A 23,324-nucleotide genomic window follows, 5' to 3' on the forward strand; every position below is an offset into this window, starting at 1 on the left:
TTTGTAAAGAAAAGAGGTGGAGCATGGTTTGTGTTGACCAAAAATAGGACCAGAGAAGTGACAGAGGAGATCACACATCACAGTTATTGCGGGGTTGTGTGTGTTGTGACAGCACTGGCAAAGCATATGTTGTATTTGGAGTGTTTTTTATTCTGTTGTTTTCATAGAGTGGATGATGAAGATTGGGTGGGGGGTGCCTGTCCTGGTCCTGTCCTTGAAGCAGGACAAATCTGATGAATGAGCAACAGCATTCAGGCTTGTAATCTCTCAGTAAGGTTGTTAATTATTGGGTATAAATGGGGGAAAAAGGGCTGTACATGCGTCCACTGTGACGACTCAACTGTGGGCTGAATGTGTATGGTGTGGGAGGGGGATTGATTCAAAACTGCATGGCATAGATGCTAGTCCTGTGAAGCTGTAATATGGCAAGAGACAGGCAAGTGCAAAATAAGTTGTGTTAGTAACATGCTTCCACAAGAAAATATTGCAAATAAATGAAATAAATATGTGTTTAATTTAATCAGATTTTTGTATTACCTAGGGGGATGTTGGTGTCTAATTAGCAGCTAATTTGCATTTTTCTCTTCAATTTCTTGTACCAGAAGCCTTTTTTTTCTGTATTCACCACAGCATGACCTTTTTCCTTTATGAACCGTCTTTTTCTTTTGCAGCAGGAAGTGTTGCAACTTGTCGGCCCCAGTTTTTTGGGGGGGTTAAACTCTGTTAATACATATGATGACCCTTTATTTGACCTTGCATGCTACATGTGAACAGAAAACTGGAGTCAACATGCAGTAGATGAATACAGCACTAATGTATCATAGGTGGATTCAAATAAAGACTAATGAGCTGGCCGGGGCCCTCACGGCCTAAGCGTGAGGAGGTCATGCTGTCCTTCATTAACACACGCAGAGAGACAGGCCGGGGAGACAGAAACAAGCCAGTAGGAAGCTTGTCACCTCCCACTGTCTGAATAACGAGTTTATCCCAAATCCTCAGTCAAACAAACTGCAACGTCCATCCTACAGTGTAGTTGCCTTCATGTTGTAATTTTTCCACACAAATATCATGTCTGCGTCACATTTCTGAAGGGACCTTTTCTCAATTTCCCCAATTCATAATTATATCTACTGTTAGTTATACTACAGAAGAGGGAAGAAATCATGCATGCTTACAATCACTAAATGGTAGAAGCTAAATTATTGAATGAGTCATTGACATCTTATTGAAATAAAATCCACATATTAGGAGATATTCAGGGTCTTCACTTGGATTTCCTGGTACTGAGTAATAATTGGAAATCAAAATCTCAAGTTCGTCTGCAGTGGCTTTGGCATTGGTCATTGGTTTTTACTGTTGTCAGGACTTGAAAACACATGCCTTCTGCATTTCAATACACGTTTCCTTAAACAGCAGTGAAACTACAAGCTGTACTGAACGTGTCGTTTATCACATGTAGAAATAGAAAATTACACCCTTTTTAGTTTCCACATTGGGGCTATGTACGGAAACCAAGAGCTGAGCACAGAGCGTGTATCTTTTCTCAAGTCCTTTCCAAACCCAGCTGATGGATGTTATTAATTATTGGCAACTTAAGCATGAATACCTATTTTATGGTTATGCTTAGGTTGCAGTTAATATTTTTGTTAAAATCCAAGTCAGCATTGAGTTTTTAATATTTACCTGAAATCATTCCAATGCCCAAACATCCATGCGGAATTGGAAATAAAGTGAATGCTTGTGAAAATAATCAGCAGCAACTAAGCTTCAGCTATAACATTGTCGGCAGAGCAAATAAATAGTGTAAGGATTTATTATGAAAAATGTCTGTGTCTTTTTAAGAAGCTATAACCCTATAAGCCTATAAGTAAGATGTGCCAGGATTGTAGTCCGGGTCCTTCGAGGCAACAGTGTCCCAGTGATGATATTGGTGTCAGTCTGTTTTTACTATGGTTCAAAGGATATGCTGCGTCTCACATTCAGTGATGATGACATAGTAGATGTGGGACAGGGATCTCTGACCTGGACAGCCCAGCCAGTCTGCTGAGTCAGCCTGCATTGATCTATGAGTGAGACGAAGGGAAATACATTTTACAGAAAACAATCCCAAAGGAGACTAACACAATATTTAGGGTTCTGGATGTGCTCAAATATTTGGTAGTTATTGGGATATGCGAAAGAGGGATGAGTATCTTACTATCTACTATCAAAAATCAATGCAAAAATACCCACATTAATTGTAAAAGTGGACCATGAGCATTTTTAGAGGACACCATTGCAGTGGTACAAATGCTCCTTGAGTGATTCATAACAGTATATGTTGTCTATCCCTATTTGATCAGTGAGGACAGTAATAAAATGAAAAGCACTCGGTATAGTGCAAACAGCAACACAAACTACATCTTCCAAAATGACCGTTCAGTCAAATCTACACCGGTCCTAAACTGCAGCAACTAAAACTAAATAAGTATTACCTTTTATGAGTTAGATTTTCTGTTGGACTGTAAATTGTTTTTATTTTTAGATATAGGTGTAGCAGATAAAGTATAGCAACTGAGTGTATTGGGGATATACCGGTGGGATCTTACATATAATGAGACTGCCCACACAGTTTTATAACCGTCCACAGCTGCAGTGCTTCTGTGTTGGCTGGATTCTCTTTAAACTCAATTACATTGTTGTAAGTGGCAGGCAGGCAATGGATCATGTCCTTGTGGCTGCACTTTTGGCAATGCAAGCTGACAACTGTATGAAGAAATGAGAGATTTGCAGAATGAAGAAGTTGAACAGGCCTTTTGTGGTTAGGTTTCTTTCTTTCCTTTTCTTTTTATGTAAATCAAATAGAAATGAATAGGAAACAGGTGTTTTTGCTATGATGGGGACGTAAACTTACAAATTCATCATTCGTCACATGTAGGTTAATTAACAAGTGGTGTCAGGAATTAAATGTATTCCACCAATGTAAAAAAGCAAACTAAAATGTGTTTGAACTATTAAAAAAGTGATAGATCAAATGCTCAGAGGATCTCTTTTATCATTTAAAACAAAACTACCAAAGACTGTTTCAGGTGGCTCACTGTGATGTGTCTTTGCAGCTTGTTTAATGAGAGCGTGCTCTGCATTGTACACACTACCCACCCTGTAACGCCTGAACCTTGATGTGTGTTTTTTTTCCTGGTGTCTGCATCCCTCCTTACCCACAATTCAGTGCAGCAAAGGGGTCACCCTGTCTTGTCCAGGTGGTTTATCTCCCGGCATTTAATTTCCTCCTCCCTCCGTGTCGCCATGACTCTCTCCTTCCTCTCACTGTCCTCTGCCTCTATTTGTACTTTCCTCTGGGTTTGATCTAAAGTCAGGATATCTTCCTCTCACCTCTTGTTCACCACTCTATGGACTCTTCCTTTTGTCCTTGTAAAGCGAGAATTATAGGTCAAAACCATCCATACAAAGGGTGATGCTTATGGCTGGTCTGCTCTCTGATTGGCATTCAATCTTTTTCTGTCGTTTCATTTCCTTCCTCTCCTCCACTTTTCTATCCTTCTTCCTGTAAGTGATGCTGATAAGGGGCATACTCAGGACCATATTGATTTGGTTTCTCTCCCAAGCATTTGTCTGTGTTGTAATAAATTACATTTATAGTAAACTGATAAGCCAATGTTTTGTTTGTTATTTAAATGCGTTGCAGTGTCCCCAAACCAAAGCTTATAAAATGTATTCTTTGCAAAGCACACATTTTTGCCTGTCAAAACAGAAGCACAGGTGAAATTAATTACATTAACGATGGCTCCCTTCCATTAGGTAAGCCGTGCAAGTGAGTGTGTATCCACAGTACAGGAGCAGTTACTGGCTCACCTTAATGGAAAGCAGCCGTCGTTAATATTATTAATTTCACCTGTGCTTTTCCTGCTTTGGAATGTAAAGCCACAGTTAGTTACTCAGAGCTGATCATGTTAGCTGTCCTAAAGCAATATAAGCTAGACACATTTTGATGGAACTGATTCAGGGTGCTTGAATATTAAAGTCTATTTACTTATATTTTTACAATACAATAAGTACAATTATTTGCAAAGGTTTAGTTACGGTAAATTGTGAAACTAGAATAGAACCATATGACTCTGTCTGTAAATGCTTCAGTTATCATTATATATTGTTCCTATCACCAGATCCAATACAAAGGTAGGAACCAAAAATGAATTAGTCCAAAATACAATATTCTAAAAAGAAGATTAACTATACTTTCTCAATCAGGAGAGAAACATTTATTTGTTTTGCACTATTTTCTGTCACGATTTGTCTGTTTGTCTGGGTTTTATTTTGAAAAGTGTGCATTCCCCTCGTTATTTCTGCTTCTACTTCCTGTCTCTGTGTTCCCCTCCTGTTTGATTACCTGATTGTGTTCACCTGGGGCTCCTGTGTTTTTCCTCCCTCCCCACCTGTGTCCTGTCTTTGTGATCACTGTCCTAGTATTTAAGTTCTGTTTGTCCTTCAGTTGTTGTTAGATCCTCGTCAAATTTGGATATGTTCCTTTGGAAGAGAGTTCTGATCAATTTGGCCTTGAAATAAAGGTATTTTCTGTTAAACCCTGTGTCCTTCCTGCTTTTGGGTCCCGCCTGCTTCTCTCCTCCTGACAATTTTCAGTCTTGATGGGTTTATGTTCCCAACGGCTAGTTTTAAGGCTCTTTCATTACGGCATGATGATGATAAATTTGTAAATGACAGTTTCAATCACTGTAAAGCAGACTGACACAATTGAATGGGCTTTTGTTTTAGAACTTTAACCCTTTTTTTCAAAACATTTGATTTTTAAAAAATCTCTTTTCAGCATTCGGATGTGCTTTGTTCTGTGCTTTATTTGGTCACTTGAAACCTAAATGCTCAGTGATGCTGCTTGTTTGTCACATACATACTTGTCCCATGAAGGTGCATGATCCTCTGATGCAGATTTCTTATATCTTTCTTTCTCTGTTCCTTCTCTTTCTATCCTGCGTATTCCCATTTGAGATCATTTATTCCATACCGATGGACTGCTCTACTTTATTTTTCTCCATCCTTCAGCCCTTCTTTCCTGCCTCCTTTAGGGCCTCATTATAGACGTAAACAGATGCTTCTACCCAGGCTACTTAACTCCCACACCCATATTCCGAAATTTGAGTGCTAAAGAAGGCCACAGCTGTGCAGAATTCTGCAACATGAGACAGCAGCAGTGTTGATGTAGCCAGAAATGACATTAGCTTCATGCAACAACAGGAGGATCACAGCTTCCCAAGTTCATCAGGTTTCTCTGACAGCTTGATTTTAAGCTCCTTGTGATCACTGACATCTTCTCTTCATCCCTCTAATAACATTTTCCTGCTCTCTTACTCTGTCTGTTACGCCCAGGAGGCTGTAGGCTAAAGAGATAACAGGCGGACATAATTACAGATGGGCAAAAGCAAGGCATTGTTTACTGAAAGCTAATTGAATCTTGCTACGGACATCAGGACAGTATACACTGGAATGATGTTCAGGGTTGCTGCAGTTGCAAACCCTCATGTTCTTCCCTGTAAAACACATTTCAATGTGCACATGAATTTGGATGCGGTAATTTAAGAAGTTGTGTGCCTCCATGTGTGCTTGATAGAAAGAACTGCCGATATGCTGGGAGGATTGTTCTGCTTTGACAAGGGTTTACTCATATTGAGGTCCTTGGTGTTATCGCTGTCTTTTGTTCCTCTATGTTCCATCAGTTTGTCACAAATTTCAACAACAGGCCTTGTTGCCATGACATTTACAGTAGATATTCCTTGTTCCCAGTGTAACCAAAACGCTTTAAGATTCACCAACTGTAAAAGTGTTTGGTTGGTTACACTTGCCAATTGTCTTGCAAAAATGCAATCAGAATCAGAAATCCTTTGTTTGTCCGACAACAGGGAAATGTTCATGATAACAAAAGCAGATACTGCAGAAAACGTGAGAAAAATAATTGCTAAGTACACGTAATTAATAACACAATAAGTAAATAAACTAGCAGATTTACACCATGGTAATTATTATTATATTGCACAAAGTTTTGTATTTACAGACAGTGTTATGCCAACATTTTCACAAATAACAAACCAAGTTATGCCCCTTTTTAACTTAATAAGTACAATCATGCTTCCCAGAGGATGATCCTTTTTGATTTTGGATTCTAAGTTAACTCCCGGAGCTACCTATTATCACATCAAAAAATAAACTTTATTCCACATTCTTGGAGGAGCTATAAAGATTGCTGAATGCGGCATTTTTTATTTTGAGAGATTGGACAACTTTTGATGTTTTAATAATTTATTAGAATCAGCAATATGTTTATGTATTTATTTATTCCATGTACTGCATTCAGTGGCTGCTACCATTACTTGCTACATCTTTTAGTGGTGTTGTATTATATATTGGTAATGTTGCTGTTAGTTCTGTCAACACACAGACATTTAAATTGAACTCTAATTTTGAACTCTGTGTCTTGGAAAATCAACTGAGAAATGTTTTGATTTTGCCATCAAGTGAAGGTGTGTTTAGTCTGCCCTGGATCCTGTTATAACTTTTTGTCACAGTAAGCTTATGGATTGAGCTGCCATCTGTGAAGATGCATTTCCCACTAGTACTCTAATTCAGCTTCTCATCACTGCAGGTGTTTAGCTTTATCCAGGCTGCTAATGCTGAAGCAGCAGCCATTATACAGGCGTTCCATCACCTCCCCCTCTCCAGTCAGATATCTGTTGTTGTCACTGACCAGGGATATACCACTGCTTTCTGCTTGTGATGCACAAAGGCTGCCAGTGGCTCAGAATAATACCCTCCTTTATTTACGTGCTTTCATATACAAACAGATGGAAATATTAGCAAATACAGAGCAAATATGAACATTTGATAAATGGTTTAACACTATAAATAACTGTAAGCAGACGTGTGCATATTTACTAACTTTACTACTGATGAACAGACAGCATTACATTTTGTATTTAGTTCTTTTTAAATTTAATTCAAATTATGACATTCATCATGCAGTTATATAGTGAATATTTATCTTATACATAAATGTCTTTATCCCAGGAAATCTATTTTGTTGGCTACAGTTATATGTTGACCATTATTACCAGAGCTTGGGACCCCTTTATTTGTTTGATGTGACATTTGGCTTGGAGCAGCCACCCTTTCAGAAAGATGATGCGTTCAAAATAAGATTTTAAGATATTCTGTGGCTTTAAACGAGTGCTGAGGGATTAACATTGATTCTTTTTCCTCATCTCTCTCCCTTCCCCTTCTCACCATAATCTTCCGCCTTCAACCAGGTTGACCCATGACATCAGCCTGGATGAATTTGAAGATGACGACCTGTCGGAGATTACAGAGATCACAGACGAGCGCGGGATGAGCCTAAACTGCAATGGCCCGGATATCAAGGTAAGCTGCCTCAATAACAGATATTTCTCACCAGGTTTTATTAAATAAGCTTCACTTTTCAAGCAATCATGTAACTATACCCCCTATTAGAAATGGTTATTTAGACTTCCAACTTCATCAATTCTAGGCAGAAGAGAGGAAACTGTTTCAAATCAGCGACTTCTCAAAATTGCCTGCTGCTTTGATTGGGCAATAGTATTCAGTTAGAGCTGTGGGTTGAGTAAAGTGTTTTTAGTAAGTGTTTCTGGATTGATCTTCGCCACTCCTCATCCAAATACCCACCTCACAGTAGTAAAAACCACCAGTAATATTAGACACTGCTGCACTTCTAGTTCATCAGTAGTTAATAGCATGCTGGATAGTTGAGATCTGAGTTACCGCATCAGGAGATGACAACTTGGAGGCCTCCAAGCATGGCAACTCATTCTTTAAACGTTTTCCGGTATCACATAGGTGTTAGCTTAGATCGTCAAAGAGAACTAGGTGGGAGAAAGTGCCAGTGTTGCAATCTGCCTATTCATAAATCTGGTAAGCCAATTTCACTATTATTCAAACATGCTGTAGTGGCCTTGCCAAGATGTTGCTATAATGTTGAAGTGATTATTGGTTGATTTAGGAAACATGACTTACAAACATTGATTGTTGAGTGCAGCAGCAAGGTGTAAAATCCAAGATGTGCAAACTGCAGGCTGTACTGCTGCAAGGTTTGGCATCTTAGCTCAAAATCATGGCAGCACAAAGTTGGTGCTTGTCTTGACTCATGTCATGGGAAGCTAAGATTAATATAGGGTTTGTGAAATATAATACTAAATCTTATTAGTGCTCTTGAAGGGGTTTTACATCTGCTGGACACAGTCAAAATAACTCCTTTCATAAACAAAATGATCAAACCCTTAATTATTGGTAAGGAGCAGCAGCTGATTATGCACATAAGCTCCTATAAGTAAAAAAATAAACACATTGTAACTGTAGAGCATAGTTTTAAATACTAATTAAACCATTTTATCCCATTTGTTAATAGTTAAAATACATTGCTCAACAATACATTCCTAAATGATCCACCTTATATTCTCATGCTCATTTTATAAAATTGTATGTGGCATTCAGTGCTGAACAGCTGCTACTTTCAGCTTCCTGCCAGCAGAGGAAAGAGCCCAGAGGCAGAGAGTCCTGATCATGATGACAGATCCGCTCAGTTAAAACCTTGAGTCTGATCACATGCGATTGCCCTGCTACATCCTGGTCATCTGAATAATTCACTTTGAACTGCTCAAGTCCTCTGAAATTTGGCTGAAGTGGAGAATTTCCTTTTTAGGGTGAAGATAGTTTTAGGCCCACTAGCACCCACTTCTTTATCGGCATGGAAATAAGTGTGCCATTAATGAAAACTGGAGCGCTGAAGTGCTACTATATGAGAGGGGGGATGTGGAGAGGTACAGAGGGAGAAAATAAGCAGAGGTACATTTATTATTCTGTCAGATCTCTCCGGCTCTGTTACCAGTGAAACCTTCATCACCTCCTCTGCCTCCATTCAGCTCTGCTACAGTAACCAAGGCAACAGGAAGGTTGAGGGGTTTTTTTCAGTGTCATTTATACGAACAGATGAGAGATTTTTTACTGGTATTTGATTGTTTTAGTAATGCAGTAACGTGACAGATGAGGAAAAGCTTTTTGTGAGTGCCGGATATATACGTAGGTTTAAGATCCATGTACCTGTCTTTCTTTGCTTCGCTTCGTCTTCCTATCAAGAGAGGTAATTATAGCCTAGACTACTGGATGTGGGAGATCTCTGCAGGGGGTAAACATTGTATGTGCATTTAAATAGATTACTCATCCACCTGCAGGGGAATAAAAGAGTCCAGAATGGCTCCGTTACTGGCAAACATGAGACACTGCTGACATCAACAACAACAAACCACACATGTCATGAGTTTCTCAGAAATTACACTAACTTATTGGCTTCAGGGTATCAAAAGCTCGTATATGGAACAGTTCAGTTTAGGGTTTTCTGTAGCCTAATTTTGTAGGGAAAGAGCAGTCTCTGCTGGTTGATCTCAATAACGTACCCCCCCCCCCCCCTTCCCATCAATCTGTCAATTTGATTGTATTATTGTGTCTGTTCATCAAATGAAGATATCTTGAGAATATCTTAGTGTTATGCCATTACTACTGTATGACTGAATTTGCATTCATTCAGCTATTAACACGCAAGTTTGTAAACAGCAGTTGGTGTTTTAATGGAGGCAATTTTGACATTGAACCAGAAATGGTTATCACCAAGTAGGTTTACACTTACAAGTCATTTGCTTTGATGTGTATGGTGCATATATTAACACAATATACATTTTAAGAAAAGGACCAAAAATATAAAAATTATTAAACTATTTAAAAAACTGATTAAAAGTTTAGAGAAATATTTACAGGAAATCTAAATGTACCAAAAATGAGTTTAGTATAACATAACTAAATACTTTGAAAATACAATGAGAAATTAGCAGTATTAGGATGTCAAGTGGAGAGCTGTACATATATTTAAAAAGCTTTGACACAAATGTGCAAACTATACAGGGTTAATGCAAGATTTTAAAAATGTAAAAGAACAACATTCGTTCATGTGATGTGCAGGAATGTAATGCATAGTGTTTATGAAGGGGTTAAGAGTTTGTGTAAGTGGGGGGTTGCTGGCCTTGTTGATGAGAACGGTAGCAGATGAGAAGAAACTGTTCTTGTGGCAGGAAGTCCTGAAGGACTGCAGCCTCCTGCCAGCAGGGAGCAGGTCGAATACTTTTGTTTCCAGGATGGGAGGGGTCGGCCACAATCTTTCCTCCCCTCCGCAGGGTCCTGGAGATATGGCAGATTGCAGCCAGTCACCTTCTCGGCAGAGCAATCACCTTCATCATTGAATATGCATATATTAAAAAAACTTATCAAAGACTGATAATGAAATGTACTTGAGGGGAATGGTTTTAACATGAAGAAAAACCACAATCAATTAATTGATCCATTGATTTTTTGTTATGATTGCCCACCGAAGCAGGGGAAACTTCCTCCAAGGATACCAGAAAGCTTATATTCACACTGGAAGTCTTGATTTTCAACATTTAAACTTGCATCAGACCCGCTTGGCATCTTTAGTCTCATTGCCCCACAAACATTAGATAAACATAATAGACGGACAGACAGTTTCACCTCGGTGGTGAAGACAAGCCAGCTGGTGGAGGATGGAAAATCTACAGGATATTCCTGAAGGTCACGGCCACAATGACAGAGGTGTTTGGTGACACAATAGTCTGAAAGATACAATGACGCAAAGATATTTAAAGACTCACATTGAGTCTCCAATTGGCTCAAGAAACGCTGGCTGCAAAAAAATGTTGAACATAATGCTTAAAGTCAATCGCAGAATAATCTCAATGACTGTTTCATAAGCATTTAATCCCACCAGATGGAGGCGCTTGTTGGTTAAAACAAAAGACACAACAAATTACATCAGTGTTTATTTTCTGAATCGCTGCTATTTTCATTTGTTTTTGTTATGCTTAACCAAGCCTTACATAAGAATCCCTGCCACATGAAGTCGCACTTGCAGATCTACAGCCACTCTGAAGCTTTACGCATATTTTAGTCTTACAGGTCATTTGAAACAGCCACATTAAACCGTAGGGATTTTTTTTCAGCTAACAAGCTCTAGTAAACTCATGTATAACAAAACCGGAACACCTGCTTCTAAATATTTCAAAATCTTTCCTGGGAGTTAGAAGCTACAAGAAAAGTTAATATTGGACTAACATTCATCAGTTTGACTGTATTTATGTGAGTGTTGCTTTTGTTTGAATTCTTTTTACTTATTCTTGCAGGACCTGCATTACCCCCAGAGTTTTTAGAAGTGGAAAATAAAAGAATACTGAAGCTCTTTCTCCTTCTGTTATATTTGATATGGAGTTGAGACAGCTTTATCCTTGCCTCCCATTCAAAGTTACACACTGTTTGTTAGCAGACCAACCACTTTATAAATGCATGAGCAGGCGGTTCAGCTGCAGGACATCTAGAGGGGAGGGGGTAGGGGGTTGTGAGCACTTTATGCAGAGCCCTCTTTATATGAATACAAACGCACAGAGTGGTGACATCATCACTGAGCTCATTACCCAGGGGAATTCCAGGATACATTAATAATAGACGCTCACATTTTAGGAGCTTCACTCTCCCCAGACAGGCGTGGTTTGTCTCAGCTGGTGTGTGTGTTTGTGTGTGTGGGTGTGTCCAGGGCTTTTTATGGAGTTGTGGGCATTTCCTAACCAACATAGTGTTTATTATAGGGCTGCAGTTTGAACTTGGGTCCGATCACATTAGCAATTTCCTTTTGAAGGAGTGTTATACAGTAGTATGTAAAACTATGAATAAAAGTCGTCATCGTTTCGCCGCTGTCACTTTAATACGTGTCACCTGGTTTATTAGTGGTCGCAAATTGTGGCCTTTTTCAACAATGAAAATATTTATCCGGAAATATGAACCCCCATTTATCCATAGTATTAATCCTGGCCTAATCCTTGAAAAATAAGGAATGATTTGAAATGATTTCAAAGATACCAAAAAGACAACATTTAGATCCAAGACGATTATCCTCAGTCAGTTTTTTTTCCAAGATTTTCCCTTTTCCTGTTCTTCTGATAAACCTTTTCCACAATAGTGCACAATACACTCTTCCCAAAGACCAGGAACTGTCAAATCTTCAGTCGTCGAAAGGTTGACTAATATCCATTATTAGTGGCGAGCACTTCTTTCCTTAATTCAAGGAACTACATGGGCAGTGACAGCAGTGGTAAATTCCACTGGCTGGTCAAACACAAACCTATAATGAACAAATAGTTTGATTACAGGATTAATTCACAAAATAAGCAATAACTGTTGCCAGTAGTGTCGATCAAAGGTATAGATCGAAACTTCTTTTGATATTTATTAAAACAAAAGTAATGCTGTACATTTTTCTGGCATTTTTTACCGACTCAAATGTTCCTCCTCTAATAAAACATCAAAGTAATACAACAATAAATAGAAAAAGAAGAAAGATTGGAAGAAAAGTAGGATTTTCTGTTCTCAGCAAAGCAGCTGTTTTATTGTTTAGTCTAAATGAACCTTTGCAGCGCCTCAGATCTGGTGGGTACACAAATATGAATGAACTAAAGGGGCTTTAGCTTCATAGTTCAATTCCTGGTTGGACAGGCTCAGTGTTTTGTTCATAGAATCTCAAAACAGAGAGAAAGATATGGATTTCCCAAATGTATCTGCACATGGTCATTTAAAGCGCTAATGCGTAGCAGCTGAAGTCCAGAACAAAGCATTAAAGAGATTCGATGTTCCTCAGAGACATGACATGACAACATGCATTATCCAAACCACTGTGGAGGAGAGTGCTTCCATTCATGTGTGCAGGGGTGAACAGATTTGATTAGCAGCCATTTGTCATGATCAAATGGCTGAAAAAGTCATATGTCAGGGCGGGGTCGTAAAGAATGGGCAATAACATTAAGTGACTGTAGAAACCCATACATAACCACTACGTTGTAGCTACTTACAGATACACTTGTAGTTATTTTGTCTAGGCTGCCTCCTATTATCACATTGAGTTCTACAGAAATAACAAAACCAAAACAAATCAAGCTATGTTCTTCACATTATTAAATTATGAAATACAGCAAGACCTTTTGACTCTATTGTTGACTTGTTGAAATCTAATACATCAAGTAATTACAATCCTTTGTACCCCAATGTTTACAGTTGTTTTGCATTATTTACTGTGGTTCCCGGCTTTTTTTTATAGGTAGTCTATTATTTAGTCACGTGACAGGGAAATGTAAACATAGAATCATTTTGTTATTGATAGCCCACAATATAAAGACATGTAAAGTATAAATGCATTTATGTAAACATATTTTAAAAATTATTGATTTTTTGTCTGGAAAAAAGGCGTAAAAGCATGTAGAAAGTATGGTCGGTACATCTTATCATTAATTTTATTTTGGACACGGATGCCAAATGCGAGGAGTCTTTTTGTGTATGTTCATCTTTTTTATATTCTTTTATATCAATATTTCTACAGATGATATTTTTATTTATAAGACTTTCATTTAATAATGATGGGAATGTTGTTTCTAAATCCTTTGTGCAAATGTAGAGGATTGATTTCATTTAAGTGTTTTAAGGATACGTATTTAAGGAACTATCAACATTGCTACATCAATATTCATCTGTAGGCACAGATCTCATTAACCCAGATAAGGAGAGGAGCTACACAAGCAGAGTGAGATAGAGAGAGGCCAGCACAACACTAACAAGAGGAGAAGAAGACCTATTTCCATGGCAACAGTGTTTCTCTCACCTACGCCATGTGTCAGAGCTGAAAATACATGCAATACAGTTGGCGCGCACACCCGCTGCCCCCATGGGTACTGCTCACGTCATGTCATCCACTCATGGTAACAGCAGAGTCAGATCCATCATCAACACAAACAGAAACCAGAGGAGCCCTGTGTGTCTCTGCGCCTGTGTATAGTATACTGATATTCATGCCTTTCAGTGGACACCAACACTTTGTTTACTGGGAGCGATCAGTTTGATAAGCAGCAATATAATCCATTGTTTACATGTTTGTAGTGCAGTAGGGATTTTTGTCTTTGTAGTGGTCAGTAAGACTTCATTTGAAACTGCTGACAATTTCATTGAAAAAACGTGTGCCTATTGAAAGGCAGTGGAACAAGTCAAAACCATTTTGATAGTATTGTAATGGTTATAGATTAACACTTAAAAAACACAAGCATTCATATTGACTAGTATTTGTGTCCAGTTGATTTATTAAAGTCATGTTTTGACTCCACTTTGTTCTCCACAAACTCCTGTGAAAATATATAGCTCTACCTACTAAATGTTTTTCCTTGCTTCACCAGCTAGACACTAACTTTTCGCAACTGCCTGTCTGCAGTTTAATACATAGGGCTTATTAAAACAATTTCATTGCTTCAACTATGTTGAATGGACAGGCATTTAGATGTAATTTTAAAATGTCTACAGTTGACTTTTAAAGTTATTTATTTGAAAGAAAAACAAAAGTTTTTATGATAAGATGTATTTTAATTTAAATATACTAAATTGATTACAATCCTTTACAAAGTCTGACTTTTTTTATGATTTAGCTATGATACACAAAATGTCAAAGTAGTGCATGTCACAGTATTTATTTATTGTTGTTTATATCGATATTATAAGCTCCACTTTTTTGCCACTGAGACAGAAGCTGCCCTTTTCAGTGTTATTATTGCATTAGATTACATTATCTTGTTATATTTGGCATGTTGGTGAGTGTTTCCCCCTTAATAGTCCTCTGATTGCACCAGAGTCGAGCATCAGAGCAGCTTAAGGGCAGCTGCAGCTCCTCAGCCTCCTAAACGTCACTGAACCCCTTGTCTCCTAGCAACAGGGGATGGGGCTCTCTTAAAGGGGCCTGTGATATTTTGAGGTCATGGAACATTAGAGGAAGAGAAGATCCCACTGCATTCGATCGCTCTTCAGCAGGTGAAAAGGTGAACAGATGGAAACAGGAGTGAAAAAAAGAACACTAAATAATGGCAAGGGAGTGGCTGCTCTGTAATTACTGACGGACAGACAGACAGAAATATCTGTATCAATATTTCATATATTCAATAATATATGAAATATCTTTCTACCATATATTTAATTTTAAATAAGCATATGGGTTTTTGCTACCATTATTTACACCTTGCTCTTGGGTTTTAAATGTCCCTCTGACCGACAACCATCTCAGGGTTAAACAACTGAATTATGAATACAATGTGCTGGACAACAATGTCTGTTAAAAAAGAAAGCAACATCTGCGTGCCAAATTTGGACAAACATTTGGAAACAGACATTATTGTATTTGTATTAAAGCTAAAAGACTCCCAATTAAAGGGGCCATGAATAGAAATGCAACTGCACAAACACCTACCATTTTAGCCCAAATTGAAAAGCCTCTCTCTCTCTTGAGAGATACTGCTGAATTGATGGGTTCAGGGTTTCTCTGCATACAAATGTGCTTGAAGTCAATACTAATACCTGTTCTCCTTCTTTTGAAAGGAAAAGGCATTCATAACCTTCATAATACACTCATTCACCAAGGTCTCTACATACTTTGGCTTTGTTCCCGAAAAATGATTATTACTCAGGAAATTATTTCTGTTTAATAAATGAATGTAAACTATGGGTTGAGTTCAGTTTATCTCACAGTTTTCTATAACTGATCGTCTTTCCTTTAACAGTCCATAGTGTGGTTAATGTTGTTACCATGGTGGTTGAGTATTAAAACAACCGTTACATTGTTATCCTCCTGTCTCTGGATCAGCTCTGGTACAGAAGTATGGTGTTGGTTTTCTTTTGATTTACTTTTTACATAGTTTTTTATTTTAGATCATCACATGCCAATTCGTACTTTACTAATATAAAAACCAGTATGATTAATTCAACTATTCCATTATCAAGTGAGAAAAAACACTGTTAATTGATTGGGAAAATAGAGTGGTCCAATTGCATTTAAGTTAACTTTCTGCTTGTGTTGTACCTTGTATTACGTTTACAGCTTAAGCCTTTTGTTTTTTGCCTTGTGTGTGAGCATTACTGTACCCCTATGTTTACGCCATGATCAAAGAGGTCGATAAGGACTGTAATAGGCTTAAGACTGACTTGTCAAGGCATCTACATCACTTCATCACTTCATCACACATCTACCAACAACAGGAGGTGCTGCCCAGTACCATGTGCTCTCTCTCTCTCTCTCTCTCTCTCTCGCTCTCTCTCGCTCTCTCTCGCTCTCTCTCGCTCTCTCTCTCTCTCTCTCTCTCTCTCTCTCTCTCTCTCTCTCTCTCTCTCTCTCTCTCTCTCTCTCTCTCTCTCTCTCTCTCTCTCTCTCTCTCTCTCTCTGTGTGTGCGTGTGCAGATAATAATGGTAAGAGAAGCAGACTGTGCTGTCCCAGTGCCCTCGGACTAACTGTCTACTAGATGACACTTGTGCTTGTCATTGCTTTGATTTCAGCAGCAATGTAGAAGACGTTCAAAGTGAATCTCATCATAGAAGGAAACAACTGTTCTGATTTCTTTGGGATTTGGCCATTGCCCCTTGTGGAATAATGAAAAACAATAGAGCCTAGCAGAGCTTTGTAGGCTGGATTTGGAATGGGCAGTTTCATCTTAGATGGAAATAAAGAGCAGAAAAAGACTGAGTCCTGAGCTATGCTCTGTGAGGCTGTACTGACAGAAGGCACAGCTGTGCTTTAAGCTAAATGCTCACATGAACATGCTAACATGCTGATATATAGCAAGCAGACAGTTTACCGTACAGTACTACATTTGCTTAATTTGTATTCAGCATGCTAATTTGTTAATTAGTCCTCCACTAAATGTGCAGCATAGGCAAATGGGAAGATCATTAATCATAAATAATTTGGGCATAGGGACAAATGTATTTGTATCTGACCTCCTTCTGGCGCTAACATTTCCTGCACACACTTTTTTCCAATTGTTAATATATTAAAAATCTTCTAAAAATGTGTCCTGCTGTGGTATTACAAGAAATCTCTGATGAGCAACAATATCACTTCAAAAGTATCCTCTAGGGATCATGAATATATAGTACAGCATGTGCCAAATGTCATGCTAATCTATGCAGTAGTTTTCAAAATGCATTCCTACTGAACCACAAATACTAATCTTGAGGCGGTGTTGTATCAAACTGAAGGGGTCATCTAAGTCAGTAGTATTCATGTTCTGTAGACCATGAATGTCAAAATGGCGTCGCTATCTATTAACTATCGTTGAGATATTTCAGTCTGGATCAACATTACAGACCAATTTTGCAGACCAAAATATATGGACCAGAATAATCGACAATGTTCTACAGGTTGGTTGGAGTAATTTTACAGAAATATCAGCTACAATTTTTCCACACTAGTGTTTTCAACTGGTATTATTGTTGTTGCTGCTCTCATATAGACTACCAGAATACTTCTTGTTTTTCTGAGGGCTTCCAACTAAATCTGCAACTGAGACAGTGATAACATATTTTCAAAAGTATAAGGAGATTTATTTTCTTGTTCATATACAGTATTGTTAGCAACATGGCTAACGCTATCAGCTTGTTTACTGTTCAAAGCAAGACACAACCGTAATAATACTACTAATTTTACTACAAACTCCAATCTCAGTGCTATGATAAAGGAGTAAAATAACTTACTAATAGGTTAACAGGTTTAGTTATTTACTGAAATAAATCATGTATCACTCTTCCTCTTTGCCTCTTCTTCTACAGGACAAGCATTTTGTTATCAAATATTTCTTTGGAACCACACGGCCACCACAGTTTTTGTGGTTAAAATGAAGTCAATGGACTAGATACGTCAGTCACTACTGGTGAAAAAGTACACACGCCAAAAGAAGGCTAACATGAACACAATGGGATTAACTGGCAAGGGGAGAACTTGAGCCACACTGAATTTAACAGCAGTCTTCTTAAAAAAAGAGCAAAAGAGAAAATATATTTCATTTACACTTAACTAGTGAAGTTAAAAACTGTGATGTGGAGAAGCTGATGCTGGGAATAGTCATCCTTTTCTTTCTGCTCTTAGGAGCTCAGTGTTGGCAAAGAAAGTGTTACTGACTGAAGACAGTGTAGCCTCTAATTGGCCGGCTCAATCTCCTCATCCCATCCACACTCTCTCTCTCTCCCTCCCTCCCTCTGTATGCCTCTCTCGCTCACGCTTCCTCTGCCTTGACTGACAGAATGTTTCCTCCAATCCCTGCAGGGCCGTGTGAGGCGAGGAACCAATAGCATGTCAGGGAGGGCAGAGCTGGGTGCTGTCGGCCAGTTCCAGGCAGAGATGCTGCATTTGGAACTTATCGACGGTGCTGACGGTTACCGCAGTGACATAGAGTCCACGAAGGCGTCTGCCATCGCACCCCCGCCTATCATCAAGGACCCTGCAGCACCTGTTACCATGGATACCTACCGCCCCAAGAGACCCACGACCCTTAACCTCTTCCCGATTGTACCGCGCACACAGGTAGATTACACATATACACATACATATACACATACACACACACAACACACCTACACACACACACTTTCAGTGATTTTCATTTTCTCCTTTTTTTTCTTTCTGTCTGTGTGTCTTGCCTGTCTGGGTTTTCTTCCTCAACTCAAATATGAAATGACATTTAGAAATGTAAATATGAAGCCTTTGTGACATCACTATTGGATACACTACAATTGTTTTTCTGACAGGATGTGTTCACTGGACTAAACAATAGCCTCAATTGTCGTGACACAGAGATGTTTTTTCCTCGGTGCCCGTCTCTGTTTGTGTTTGAATGCTGCTCGAGCTCGTGACTGTGTGTCTGCACTTGTACTTCAATCTTTGTGAGGACCAAAACATAGCTTTAAACCTCTAAGGGGAAGACATTTTGTTTTTTAAAGGGCTGACTAGTATTACTCAGCTTAAGGTTAGAATTATGTTTAACTTAATATTAGGAGCTACAGAGTGCACATTATCAATAAGGGTCCTTAGCAAAATATGGATGTGCAAACATGAGTACATAGGCTTAGGGTTAGTGTTAAAGGTTTCAAGATGAGTATGCGTGACAGTTTAGGTATGTGGCCCAAGTGTTGATCAATGTCAGTAGATCTCATGTGTGCCTATCCACCACTGTCTGGAAAAAATAGACATATTACTTTGTGTGTGATTGCGTGTGTAGATCACTATTCTTTCCTCTAAACTTGACAAAATAATATCATATCTACTGCTCTCAAGAATGACACACAAGTCTTTTTCTGATGACACCTTAATATGCAGGGTGATAATAACAAATAAATCAAATCCTTAAAAGACTAAACTGAATCATTTTGAAATATGTTTAAAGAAATTCATCACAAAAACTCTACCCTACTTATACTGGCTCTGAGGATTTTGGAATCACCAATGTATTGCTGAGATTGCAACAGTAATATGAGCTGTCAGTTAGCTGTTATCCCTGGGAGGTTAGCAAACACAAAGAGACATAGCAACATTAGGATTTATATTTCCAACAGATGAATGCAAGAGCAATGGAGAGAAGTTAGAATAAAGTAAAACACTACTAGTACACACTAGTAAAACTATACTCTAAAATACGCCTACAAGCTCTGCAAGGTTATCAGTGTGAGTAACCCCTTTCACATCACATGTACCTAACGTGACCAGATTCTGTTGATGCATCTGCATGCAAGCTGATAGGATTATGTAATGCATAGAGTAATATAAAGCGAGTTTGCCTATGTGACTCTTACATACAGACACACACACACCCCCATGGTACAGGCTGTCAACATGATCAACCAACCGGCTCTATATTTGTCTACTCTTTACCCTTTGCTCAGTTTCCGTGAGGAACAAGCCCACTGTTCTTGCTGTTGTGCCATTGTGTGTGTGTGTGTGTGTGTGTGTGTGTGTGTGTGTGTGTGTGTGTGTGTGTGTGTGTGTGTGTGTGTGTGTGTGTGTGTGTGTGTGTCTGTGTGTGTGTGTGTGTTTGTGTGTATGTGTGTGTGTGTGTGTGTGTGTGTGTGTGTGTGTGTGTGTGTGTGTTTAAGCTGTCAGGACTAGAAAGTATAAAGGAAATAATTGCTCTGCAACATTTCTTTCTTCTTGGGAAGTCTTCCTGTCTCTTGGGACATTATTAACCCTCCTCATGCAGCAGCTAGGAAACAAAACCTGACATGAAATATTTCACTGTTAAATGTCTGAAGTGCCCTGTGCATGAACCATGAAGACATCAAGTAACATAAAACATATGCAGAATTTGGGGTCATTTTGATTTCTGGACTTTAATGCTTCTAGTGTAAGTTAGCCATATTTAGCAGATGATATTGTCTGCTACTCTCAGGATGTATCTGTTTACTTGGATTGCATGTGTTGACACCTCTATCTATAAATCATTAGCTTTTATTTATTGCTCAAAAGTTCAAGCTTTAGACAAGCCAAACCTTGATGGGCATTTTGCAGCTAAGGAATTGTAACCGGCTAGCAGTTAAGAATGTGGTCTATCATACATTACCGTGTTGATTTTGTATAAAATAAGGACAGTTGTGATAAAAGAAATGTGTTTAGTTTCGGGAGTTCAATGGATAACACACGTTTCTTTGTACCACTGCTGTACAATGCAACAATGTTCCCAATAATCCGAGAACAACTTCAGAGTGTCCTTAAAAGGAGTAATGTTAAGCCTATTTGTTTGTCATTAGCATTTTGTTAGCTTAGCCACTCTACCTACATTGATATTTCAATCTTCATCAGGTATGTTGAAGGGAGAAGAATGCTTTATACCAACCCAAATGGCAAGGGGCATAAAGTGCAGAAAAAGATAAAAAGAGATACATTCTTTATTTTTTCTCTTCACCTATAGTTGAAATAGACAACAGCTTTAGCAGCTCAGGCTGACAGTGAAAGCTTTAGTCAGGCAGTGCAGACACAATTAAAATTAGATCAGATGGATGAGTGTTGTTGATGTCTAAGCAGTTTTTCACATACAGAGTACTGTAAGAACAGTTAGAGAGACAGCGCACACTTGGTGACTGTTTCCAGGTCAGTGGATCTGTAAAAATGCAAAAATATACAATTACCTCTGCATCATTTGGCAGAAAGTGGCAGACCCCTGTGGTCAAGGAGAAGCAGCTTTCAGAAAAGCAATATTTTTAAAAACAATAATCTTACAAAATGAAAATCTAATGAAACCACAAACTATCATGAAAATAGAACATTTTGTTTAAGGAGTTGGTAGGTATGTGCATCCAGGCACCAAAAGAAGATCAACAAAAGTATAAAAAATGCAATTGAAATGCACAATGTTTTCAAATTGAAGAAGACATATGTGCAGTATAAATAGCCCTTTGCTGAAACAAAGCCAGGTTTTATTTCACAGATGGACTCCTCTGAAGCTGTTTGAGTAACATCATTCAGACAGAAGAAAAGATCAGACATCCTTCTCAGGAGGGATTCCTCCGCCCTAATCCAAGTCCGACTCTAATCTTTCACCTGTCTATGGCACACGCCTTATGTTAACATACTGTGATTTGGATGGTTAACCTATACCTACTGCACTCCAGCCCAGTTCAGCATTATGGACAAAGACAGTTTAAGCAAAATGGTGAAACACTTTATATATATTATATATGTTTAAAGCGCTATCTGCCTCTCAAAACAAAATGATTAACACAGCTAAGGTAAGGGAATGATAGTCACGGTTCCTCATTAATTCCCTCCTTCCAGTTACTGCAGATGGCAAATCTAAATTTGGACAAAGGGTTTAGCTGAGGTATAATGGTGCAGGAAACCACCATCCAAACTGAGTGGCTTAGACTTCTGTCAATTAACACAAACACTACCCAATAAACATTTGTTTGTACTTTATCAGAAGTAGCATTTGATTTGTCCCTCATTCTTTCTAATCAAAACATTCTCACAGATTTAATTTCTTAGTTCTGGGAACATGATGAATCGTCGTTATAAATAAACCACATTTAACTCCTAGATATCAAACTTAGTTCACTGAGTCATATGTTGGCAGAGTCACTTCCATGTGTAATAACACACACACACACACACACACACACACACACACACACACACACACACACACACACACACACACACACACACACACACACACACACACACACACACACACACTGACATTATATCTGGCTCACTGCCCTGAGCAATGATCTTTTTATCGCTCTGGTCAAGCAAACCTTTGCTTCACATATCAGCGCTGCTGTCTCCCACCTCCTGCTGATTCACTTGTTACCAAGGCAACAGCAATGTCTCCGCCCGGTACACGTAGATGGGAAGTGAGTCATGCGTGGTGGTGGGTGGACAGAGAAGGAAGATGAAATCTTATTTTGGACTACTGTCATCGTCACAGGAGTTTCCACTTCTGTTTCTTTCGTTAACCTCTCTCTTCACTATCTTAGTCTCTCCTTCTCTCATTTGGAGCCAGGTTTCAAATATCAATACTTTTCTGTTAATGATTGAAATGTATCTGTTTCGCAAAAACTTTAACAGTTTTTGAAACCAATTCCAATATGTATTCCTGTTTTGTTCTGTATTTGTACAAACTCTGTTTCTGGTCTCTGATGCTTAAAGGTCCCTTATTGTGCAAAAAGCAGTTTTTGCTATCTTTTATACATAAATATGTGTCCCCGGTGTATAAGGAGACTCACAAAATGTCAGAAAATATAACCCTCTCTCTTTTCCTGCTAACCCACATCTCTAAAAAATGGGGGTACAAACGAGCTGATCCAGATCTGCTGCTGATATGACCGAAATGTGGGCTGGCTTTACATTGACTGGCAACGTCCCGCCCACGTGACACATCCCAACCTATCATCCGCATTATACAGTCGCGAGCTGAATCCCCTCGAGTAGGCATTTTTCAATGGTTTTCAATGGGAGCGCGGCGTTAAAAAAACGCTGGCAGTTTACGGGGACTGAGTGCTAAAAAAAACGGTGAGGAGCATGCCCGCGGGCGTTTTTTTGAGGTCAGCGAGCTGAAAAAAACGCCAGGGTGCCGAGCTTCACGAGTTGAAAAATGTTCAACTTTAGGAAAAACAACATGGTCGTCAATGTCACTTTCTACCCTGCCGTCCAATCACAGTGGAGGAGGGGCGGGACAAGTACTTACCTCGTCTCGACATTTCCGCGACAAAATCCGCGATATAATATATATATTATGATATATATAAATATATATTTATTTATATATATATATATATCTCTATGTATTTATTTCTATATAAATAGATATAGGTATAGATATAGATATAGATG

At 38.6% G+C, this 23,324-nt stretch overlaps 1 protein-coding gene across 1 annotated transcript in view; it reads left to right on the forward strand.

Annotated features, from left to right (window-relative positions):
- LOC134863889 (C-Jun-amino-terminal kinase-interacting protein 1-like) overlaps positions 1 to 23,324 on the forward strand; it is a 44,673-nt gene that overhangs the window by 6,822 nt on the left and 14,527 nt on the right. The window contains 2 exon segments of the mRNA XM_063882647.1: positions 7,311 to 7,422; positions 18,267 to 18,524. Coding sequence (XP_063738717.1) covers positions 7,311 to 7,422; positions 18,267 to 18,524 — 370 coding nt within the window.

The sequence above is a fragment of the Eleginops maclovinus genome, chromosome 4 (assembly GCF_036324505.1).
Source record: "Eleginops maclovinus isolate JMC-PN-2008 ecotype Puerto Natales chromosome 4, JC_Emac_rtc_rv5, whole genome shotgun sequence".
NCBI lineage: Eukaryota > Metazoa > Chordata > Actinopteri > Perciformes > Eleginopidae > Eleginops > Eleginops maclovinus.